Source organism: Seriola dumerili, unplaced genomic scaffold, assembly GCF_002260705.1.
Source record: "Seriola dumerili isolate Sdu_G_001 unplaced genomic scaffold, Sdu_1.0 BDQW01000478.1, whole genome shotgun sequence".
Taxonomy (NCBI): domain Eukaryota; kingdom Metazoa; phylum Chordata; class Actinopteri; order Carangiformes; family Carangidae; genus Seriola; species Seriola dumerili.
In genome coordinates, this window is record NW_019174733.1 from 5,691,014 (window position 1) to 5,700,894 (window position 9,881).

Consider the following 9,881-nt stretch of genomic DNA (forward strand, 5'->3'; position numbering starts at 1 on the left):
TTCAAATGTTACACTTTAATCTTAAAAATAAATCTCAGAACTACTTTTGATAGAGGCTGGAGGGTTTCGCTCGGCTTCACTCTAAGATCTCAATACTTGTGTTGCTGTCTTCCATCTGCCGTTCGAATGCTTCAACCTCTGTGAAATCTCTTTTTGTGAAACTTCAAACTGCAGTTTGATGGAGTCTTTGATGGGCAAAATGAAAGGAGTACGGATCAACAATTACACATGCATTTGGTCTAATACACCTACTCATGAACTCTGTAAAATGCTGTGGTGTTTATTCCTACAGTTAAAGCTTAAAAAATAAAAAAAAACACCCTGATATTAATATTTCATGTAGTCCCAGAAACAACAGAGCTCATATATTTCTACAGGACAGTCTGGTGAGTCGAGTGAATATAATTTAAGTCTGTAAAAGTTTTAATAATATTTTGATTTTAACATATTGCACATGTAGACATGCATTCACCTCAACAAACCCAACGTGCATAACTTCCAAATCATTCAAAAGTGAGAATTTCTAAAAAAGAAAATCTGTGTAAGGCCTCCAAAAAAACAAAAAAAAACAACAAAGCTTTTGTACCTTAATATTCTTCAAGAAATAGAAGTTGCACAAGTCCAGCGACAGTGACCAATGACTTCTGCAAAGCAACAACACAGGTAAACAAACTTCTTTGCCAAATACAACAGCCTTCCTCCAGAATCACTGCAGCTTCAAACTTCACCATAAACAGTTTATTATTGTTCCTTTGCTGCAGTTCACACAAATATCTGGATGTGATTAAGTCTGACCACCATGAAACATGTTAATGTTAATTGCTTGTAATGTAGCCTAATAACCCAAATTTTATGCATCTTATTTTCTGAAAGATGACTCTGCCGAATGTAGAAACAGCAAGTCGTAAAAACAATCTTAATGTTGACTGGGGTGATGAAAGAACAGCTCCAGTGGCATTTTTAAGATTGTACCAGAATCGTCATTGTTTTTATCCACTGACAGAAGCTTGTTATCCTGGAGAACTTCTCATTATGCCAGATTTTTAAGTGTTTCACTGAATCCTCCCAGCACCTAAAACTGCAGGGAATGACACAAAGATGCCTGATTTATAGTCATTCAGACTTGCTTTTATTACAACGTGACTCCTCAAGGACGTATACCAACAAAGTTACAGAAAACACTAAAAAAACAGAAATAAAATCAGCGGACAGCAGCACTTATTCCCTGATTGTAGGCACATAATAAATCCTGTAGTGCCGTTCATAATCTATACTTCCCATCACCACAAACTGGACAAACTCAGACATAATGATTCTCATCATCTCGATCTCTTATTAAACATGAAGCACAAGGGCTTGTGAGATAAATATGTTTCATTTGAAACTGGCAGACTACGACTATCACATCTAAACCACAACTAAATTTAGACTAGTTAGTTCTGTGCACAGGCCTGAGCGAGACAAAAAAAAAAATCTAAATTTAGCCCCTACTTGCAATAACACATCATTTTCATGTGAATTACTTCTTCTGTGAAGATGATTCAAATAAAACAAATAATTCATCAGCAAAAAACTGCATGGGTCACAAGTCTTTGTTTAAAGGGTCACACCATATTGAGACTTTACTAATATATCTATGTTAAAAGATAACACGCTAACTGCCGCCTGCTACACCAACTATCACTTGCAAAAAACACAGGATACACACATGCACCAAAAACCTTTGTTTGTTTAACAGTGTTATAGATTTTGGACTTTGGAAAGGTTCTAAGTTACTAATGTGCAAGACTGTTTTAGACAGAGCTGTAAACAGGAGTTGGGAGTGTGATTGTTAACATAATCAATATTACACTAAATAACTTAAACAGTTCTTTAATGGCTCCTTGTTGCCATAAATAATCTAAAACATCAACAGAAACTAACCTCATTTGATTTTACACACCAATCATTTCCAAACTATGCCTGAATGCAACAGATAATGTTAAAGTTTTTTTTTTTTTTTACACTTTAACGGCTTCAGCTGTGACCTTGACCTTGTGTCTCCCTCTGAGTGTGTATTGTCTCCTGTGAAGCACCGGGCTCCTTTCAGCTCAGAGATGTTCAGCTGACACTGTTTGTGTCAGTGACAGTGAGACAGCCGCTGCCGACTACTGTCCTCACATGCTGCTGGAGGGACGCCTCCATTCACTGTTTACTGCCCCCAGCTCATTAGAGGGGGTCTAGTGACCCGGCCCACCCAGGAGAGAGAGACTGACAGGGGACTGGTTGGAAGTATTTAAACCTTAAATGTCTTTTAAGTCCTGCTACATATGCGACACAGACTGAGCTAAAACTTAAACTAAGATCGCTTGTAAACTTTATAAAGCATAGTATGAACAATTATAACTGCTCATTTAGTCTTCATATTTGAGTGAAAAATGGTAGCAGGTTTTGGTTTTTAAGTGCTTCTTTTTGTCTCAGCCGGCTGGAGGGTTTGGTTGTGTCTGCGTTTGACTGGCAGCGTGAGCAACAGCAGGGGAACAAGAGAAAAAGAAATCAGCACCTGAACAAACCAGAGTAACATGTGCATGTAGATTACCTGCTGTTTAATGTGCTGCAGCCGTCCAGCTAGTTACCTATCCAGCCTATAAACTGATGATAGCGGTGCACTTTTCCCTGCTGAATGATCGTTCCATCAGTCACGGAACAACATTATTGTTCATATGGACTCACCTCTCTATCTGTCTATCTGGTGGATGTAACTCCAACATTCACTCTCTTATAGTTCTGTTTCTGGTCTCTGTGAACTCCTGTGGGAAATATCTGGCTCTTTAGCTTCTAAATGCTCCACTATGTTCACCAGCTGCTGAGTCTGTCTGCTGCCTGGTGCTGAGCAGGTAGTGTGCTGTTGGTTTTTAGAGCTTTCTCTCTGAAAACAGCTGCCTGCTGCGGCCGAAAACAAAGCTATGACAGAAGTGAGAGTGAACCAAAGCAGTAAAGTCGCTGGCGGACAGATAAACAACGAACCGAAACTCGCTATAAACCTCTGTAAAACCAAGGAGAATTATAGGACAGGTTGATACTAATATATAGTCTTACATAACAGATGAAAAGCTGAGGGGGTCCAGGTGATAATTCTCTGTATGTTCATGTTAAATTCACATTGTCTTGTTACAATGACAGTACACATAAAAAAAATGTGTTAAACTGTTCATTTATTGTATCAGTGAAACAAAAAGAGGACAAAAGAGAAAGTACATGCTTACATACCTGCTTTCTGATCTTTTTTCTACCTAATGTTTAAAGGTCTTATTGTAGAAAGTGAGATTTGTGCTACACAAATACTGTGAAAGTATCAAAACACTCAGTCCACAGAGAAGTGCGCACAATCCATATTCAGAAAGCCGTCATACTTTGTAACTTTGTGATGTCACAACTGTGCACTCACCGCCCTCAGCCACGTCCCCAGCGCAGTCCGCCTGTACCCACTGTCCAACCTTTTATTGTTGTTGTTTGTTGTCGTTTGGTTGACAGCGAAACACCGAGGAGTCGTTCTGTCACTGAGCTAAAAAGATACAAGACAGAGAAATGTTGAGGGAACGCTGCACAATCGTTGGATGTCAGGAAGCCAATATATCACTGTGCAGCCTTCCCAAGAAGAGCAATATCAGAGACCAGTGGCTAAAGGTTGTTTATTGTGAAATACCAACCAGAGCATTTTAGTGTGACTTTGACCGTCTGTTTGGCTCATTTCAGCACTCAGCATTACCATTTGCATTTACCGGTGAGTTTTACCAAGCTACAGTAGCAGACCACAGTCTGTTACCCAGCCGAGCGTCACTCAGAAAATAGTCAGCCAATCAGAGGAGTGGCTCAGACATAAAATGCCCCGTTCCTGCCTGAGCTCCAGAGAGATGTAACACTACACTGCGATGGTTTTTGGTACTTAAAACCACAAATATATCATCTTGTGGAGATCAAAACTTCAAATAAAACACTGGAAAAGTGTAAAGTATGTAAGCTCAGTGTAACCTCACCCAGTACCAGAGGGTTGTTTTCACCAATGTTAGTGTATTTTTTTATATATTGCTTCTGGATTATTTACAAAAACTAAAAATATGACACAAGCTCAAGTTTCACCTTAAAACTGTCTTGAATTTCTTCTTGTGCAAAACAATGTTCACTGGATCAGCTGTGACCCAGTGATTTTTAGTTTGTAACTGCCCTTTTGCTGCCCACAAAACTGATGTGATAGGGGATAGAGAGCTTATGAAAGAGAGGAAAGATAAAAAGAGAGATGGCTGCGAGAGAAGAAGCAAGGAGGAAGCAGGAAGGGGTAGTGACAGAGAGTGCGAGAGGAGAAGGAGAGAGGGGAAGAGATAAAAAGATACGAACAGAGGAATGAAAGGAAAGCGAAGAGCTTACGCAGTGAAAAGAGCACATTAGGGGCGACCTGCTGCGACAGTAGTGTGGGGAACGGTGAATAACTGCCTCCATTTAGACCAGTGTCCTGGTGGTGTGGAGCTAGGGGCCTCAGATGGACACACACAAACACGGACTGAAAAACACCAAAATACATAAATAAAGCAAAAGAAACCCATTCAAAAGCATGTGTTCCTGCACAAATTGATGCCTGACACACACACACACACACACACACACATACACACACACACACACACATCCACTGAGCTCTCCTCTGTCCCTCTCATTCACACATTTCTCCACATTGGCCGGATTAGGAACACTTTCTCTTGGGTGTGCGAGGCTGCCCCACACACAAAGAAACACTTGGGGACAGGATTAGTAGGCTTACAGCGGATTCACATATGTCCAGTTCAAGCAATTGGTATTCAAAGCTTTACACTTTCAAATGCCACCAAGAGAGAGCAAAGCCGACCAGCGCTTTTCTTTGCATTGGCAGCACCTTTATGAGAAGGGCTCTTTTGCTGGGCCAACAATGAGGCCGTGAATACACATTTTTACTGTTCTACCAGGGGGATCTCATTGGAGAAGGATAGAGCACCGAGTAGAGTTTGAGACAGACTTTATTATCCGGGTTTGAAGTGCTGGCTGGGTGGGTGGGTGGGTGTACAGACGGACGGATGGATGGATAGACAGACAGATGGATGGATGGAGGGATGCTGAGGTGGTGGTCAGAGGAAGAGTGCTTCAGTTACTTCCACGTGTTATTGTTGTGTGGCCTGTTCCTCCACTCCACCTCCACAAAACAGATTTGGAGTAGACTCTTCAGAGTGGAGAGAGAGCTCTCAGCAGCTCAATATAGACAATACTGACTCAATTTAGTGTATTCTCCCAATATTTGACACAGCACAACTATTACACATCTGTCTGTCTGCTTAATTCATCAATAAAATATGTTTTATGATGGATAAATGTTTTTATAATTGTGCTAATTTTCATAAATTGGTTTATTTTATCATTTTGAAATTACAGCATATATGCCAGATTTTAATTTTTAATGTTCATAATTATTTTTAAATGCAATTTGGCATTTGTAACTCTCCTTATTCTGCATTTTTAAGATGTTTCTATGTGTGTAAATGAATCATTTGTGTGTATTTGTGTTTTCCCCTTCAGAGAAAAATGAAGTATATTGAATTAAATTGCATTCATGAAATGCTATAATAATGGTAAGCAGTTTTTTTTTTTTTTTTTTTTTTTTTTAAATGATCATTTTTAGATTAAGTGCTGAGTATTATCAGTGAAAATAGTTTGTTCCTATTTAGGCTATAAGAAAAGAGAATAATAATAATAATAATAATAATAATAATAATAATAATAATAATAATGGGATTAAATGAACAAAGATCCTTTCAGTAACACATGGAAGCGATGAGAAGTTTTATGGGGGTCCAGACACGAGGTATCTGGGTAAACTCTGACGCCCACATGCTGCCATATGGCCGGCAGAGTGCCGAGTGTCGGAGCGGGCATGTTACCTCTGTCCCAGCGGAGGCCCTGCTCCCCTGCTGCAGCAGGAGCCGCTGAATGGGAAAGCAATTTCCCTTCCCATTCCTCCTCATTCCCTCGGGCAACCACCGGCCGAACCGCGGAGACTTTTTGGTTTCAATTCTGAACCGTCCGGTAAACACCACTCATCCACCACAGTGTGAGAGAAGCTGTTGAAGTTACACAGCGTGGTCTCTCCTCCTCCTGGTGCATTTAATCAGCATTTTTTTTTTATACCTGTGGGATGAAAAGGTGTTAAAATATATCTTTTTCGCGATGATATAGTTGTCGATTTCGTGCGTAAAAATGTACAGAAATTCTCAGCAGACAAGGCAAACCACAACGAAGCGAGTTCTTCAGTAGCTTCTGAAAAATGATGTCGGAGACTCTCAAAACAACTTTTATATAAATCTCATCAGAGAAACAAGATTTTTTAAAAATGATGAAGAGAAGAGAAGAGAAGAGAAGAGAAGAGAAGAGAAGAGAAGAGAAGAGAAGAGAAGAGAAGAAGCTGTGCCCCCCAACAGTGTCCTGACAATGGCAGTGAATGGTTGCGCACCGCGGTCACTGGGACAGTCAAAGCACACCGCCCCCTTTCTAACGGGCACGTCATCCTCCTAACTAGGCGTTATGAATAGGAAAGCCGCTTTTGTCTGCCCGCATGTATAAATACCCACAATCAGTGTCCTCCTCACCGCAGAGACACACGGAGAGAGAAAGGCGGCAGACACAGAGGAGAAGTGGTCACCGATGTGATAAGAGTGTGAGACAGACGGGATACAGACAAAATCAGGTGACCAGAGAGGCTCCAGAAAGTGAGAAGGGACAGAGTAAAAAGGGAGAGAGGAGAGAGAGAGGAGAGAGTGAAAGTGAGAGAGAGAGAGAGAGGGAGGAAGCCAGCAGCGACCTCCTACCCAGCAACCTCGGAAGCGAACCCATAAAATGAATTCAGATTCCAGCCCGAGCAGCAGAGCCTCTTCCCCGGACATGGACGGCATGTTTCTCCGAGACCACCACCCGCACCACCATCACCACCACCACCACCACGTCGGCTCCTCCGTGTCCTCCTCCACGCAGGGCGGCGAGCAGCAGCGCCTGAAGATGACCGGGAGCGAGCACCTGCGGTCTGGAGACCCCAAGTCCGTGGGAAGCAGCAGCAGCAGCAGTAGCAGCAGCAACAGCAACAAGTACAAACTGAAGAAGCAAGTCACCGAGGAGGAAATGTACCAGCTCCGTCTCAAGATTAACGGCCGGGAGCGGAAGCGCATGCACGACCTCAACCTGGCCATGGACGGCCTGCGCGAGGTGATGCCCTACGCGCACGGGCCCTCGGTGCGGAAGTTGTCCAAGATAGCCACGCTGCTTCTGGCCAGGAACTACATCCTGATGCTCACCAGCTCCTTGGACGAGATGAAGCGGCTGGTGGGGGAGATTTACGGAGGGCAGCACTCGGCCTTCCACTGCGGCACCGTGGCGCACGCCCCCGGCGCCGGTGGACACTCCGGGGGACCGGCCGCTGCAGCCGCAGCAGCAGCCGCCGCCGCCGCGCACCAGGTGCATCCTCTCCTCGGGAGCGCGCTGTCTTCCTCCACGTCCTCCACTCTGACGAGCGCGCTGCCGGGGCTCACGTCTATCCGAGCACCCCACTCCCTGATGAAGGGCTCCCCGGCTGCGCCCCCGGCCCTGCAGCTGGGCTCCGGCTTCCAGCACTGGGCCGGACTGCCGTGTCCCTGCACCATCTGCCAGGTGCCTCCTCCTCCACACATCCCCATCACCTCCACCGGCCTCACGAGACTCACAGGGGAGGGCAAGGACGGAATGAAATGATGCCCGGTCTGTGTGACAGACACGTAGAGACTGAGAGATGTAATGATGTTTGTAAATAGAGAATTCAGGGCATGAGGGTGATTTGGCCTCACTGGTGCATGCTGTTGTTTAGTCTGTTTTCTTGTTTGGCGTATGAGAAAAAAAGTGTTATTTTCCTCCTTGTAACAAGGACTTATAAAGACTGATGATTTTGCCAATTGAAGGTAAAAAAAGTTCTGTGTCATGCAACAAGATGCCACGATCCTCTTGTGTTTGACTTTTTTTTGTCTCACACCAAAATGTGAAAGGTGACTGAGGTTGCATGAACATTTTGATTTAATTTTAAATTTTTTTTGTATCAGGCGTCATTTTGTGAAAACGAAGAATGCTCTCTGTGCCTTGTACCAAGGATTTTAAACTTGAGTTCTATATGAAAATAATGACATTTATGTATTTGGCTAAATGATTCTGCCATCGCGGAAATTTGTTTAAAAATCTAAGTTTTAGATTTATTTTTATGTCGTGGCTCATTGTTTGTCCATTTGTGCTCTCATTTCCTGTTTTTATTTTTGTTTTTATTTTTTTATTTTTTGCATGGTGGTATAATTATCACAGCATGATTGTTTTTGCTGAACTGAATTTGTTATGCCCAGAGACCCCGTGTCTTTATTTTTGTACATTGTTGATGACTGATAAAATATTTATTATCGCCCAGCGTCACTGGATGAAATTTCAATAAAACTGAAATTATCGATCATATCCACTGTCTTCTTTTCTTCCTCTTCTTTTTTAAGTAGAACATTAAAAAGAATAGGCCTATTCTTCATGTCAACTCTCGTTACACGTCCTGAAGTTTAGTTTAGGTAAATTGTCCTTTTTTTTAACATGTGTACACATTGAAAGTTTATGGCTCCCAAAACTATAAAAACTTGGTTCATTGTCATATAAAATTAAACCTTCATTCCTCTAAATCTGTCCTTTATTTTAGCCAAATCATGTTTATCTCTCACACATTTTTCAGTTTTCAAATCTTTTTCTTTTTAGATAAACACTCCAAACTCAGGCGAGGCCTCACTGTAAAACCGTCACGATGTCTTTACTTTTACAGACTCTGTATTTCCACTTATTTGGTTTTATAATTATTTGAAATAAACGAAATGAATGAAATTCAGTAGAATATGAAGGATTTTAATGCGAAACTGATCAAATATGTTGATAGACAAAATATTGAAAAGTGAGTGGACGAAAAATTATATTCTTGGATTATTCCCTTTGTTTATTTCCTTTAAATTATAACGACGTTAAAAATGACCTGAGTAGGATATGAGTAGGCAGAATTTTAAAGATTTCGTTTGTGTGTCCGTTAAAATGAATATTTTGAATACGGGTCTAAAATGAAGTGAGGAAAGCCCGAGAGCAACACGACCACTTTAAAACAATTTCACACCTGATATTATATCAGCTGGTCATCTGATGTCTCTCCTGTCTCATCTCTGCCCCTCGGGCCTCATGTTGCACACTAACACCACCTTATGATGAGCCTCGCAGACACGCTCAGACCGCATTTATTTAACATTTCCGAGCAGCGGACACAAATGTTCAGAAAGGGGAAAATGAGGATGAAATGAGGGAGTGGGCTGCAGCCTAATGGAGCCCAGTTGAATTGTTCCCTGTAGCAGCTAGAAAGTGATCCGCCTTGGGGAGCGCAGAGCAGTTTGTCCGCCGGGTCCCTTGGGTGTTTCTCCGTCTCATCTCTGCAGCGACAGAATGTATGTTTGTGGAGATTACAAGTTAATTGTTCATGGGGGACCAAGAGGAGAAAATCACATCACAGAAAGGCGTCGGGATTACAGGCTACTAAATGCAGAAGATTATACATTCAGACCCCCTCCTCGGCCTCGCCGCATGCAAATGAGTGTGTGGATTAAAAAAATAAAGAAAGACAGAAAAAGAAAAGGAGACGAAGCCCTTTTGTAACTTACTTGGAGGGAAGAAAACACAAGTTTTGTGGCTAAGTTGAGAAAGAGTGAAAGAGTTCATTTTACATTTCTTCTTTTTTTTTTTTTTGTCTTTAGGAATGAGTATAGCCTGTCTGTCCCTCGCAGGCTGCCAGATGGGATGTA

General features: G+C 42.2%; 1 protein-coding gene across 1 annotated transcript; it reads left to right on the top strand.

The window, feature by feature from the left end:
- Positions 1-6,894: 6,894 nt before the first annotated feature.
- Positions 6,895-7,779, top strand: olig3 (oligodendrocyte transcription factor 3). The gene has a single exon (XM_022763804.1). It carries the CDS (start codon positions 6,895-6,897, stop codon positions 7,777-7,779), a length of 885 nt encoding a protein of 294 aa, XP_022619525.1.
- The last annotated feature ends 2,102 nt before the right edge of the window (positions 7,780-9,881 follow it).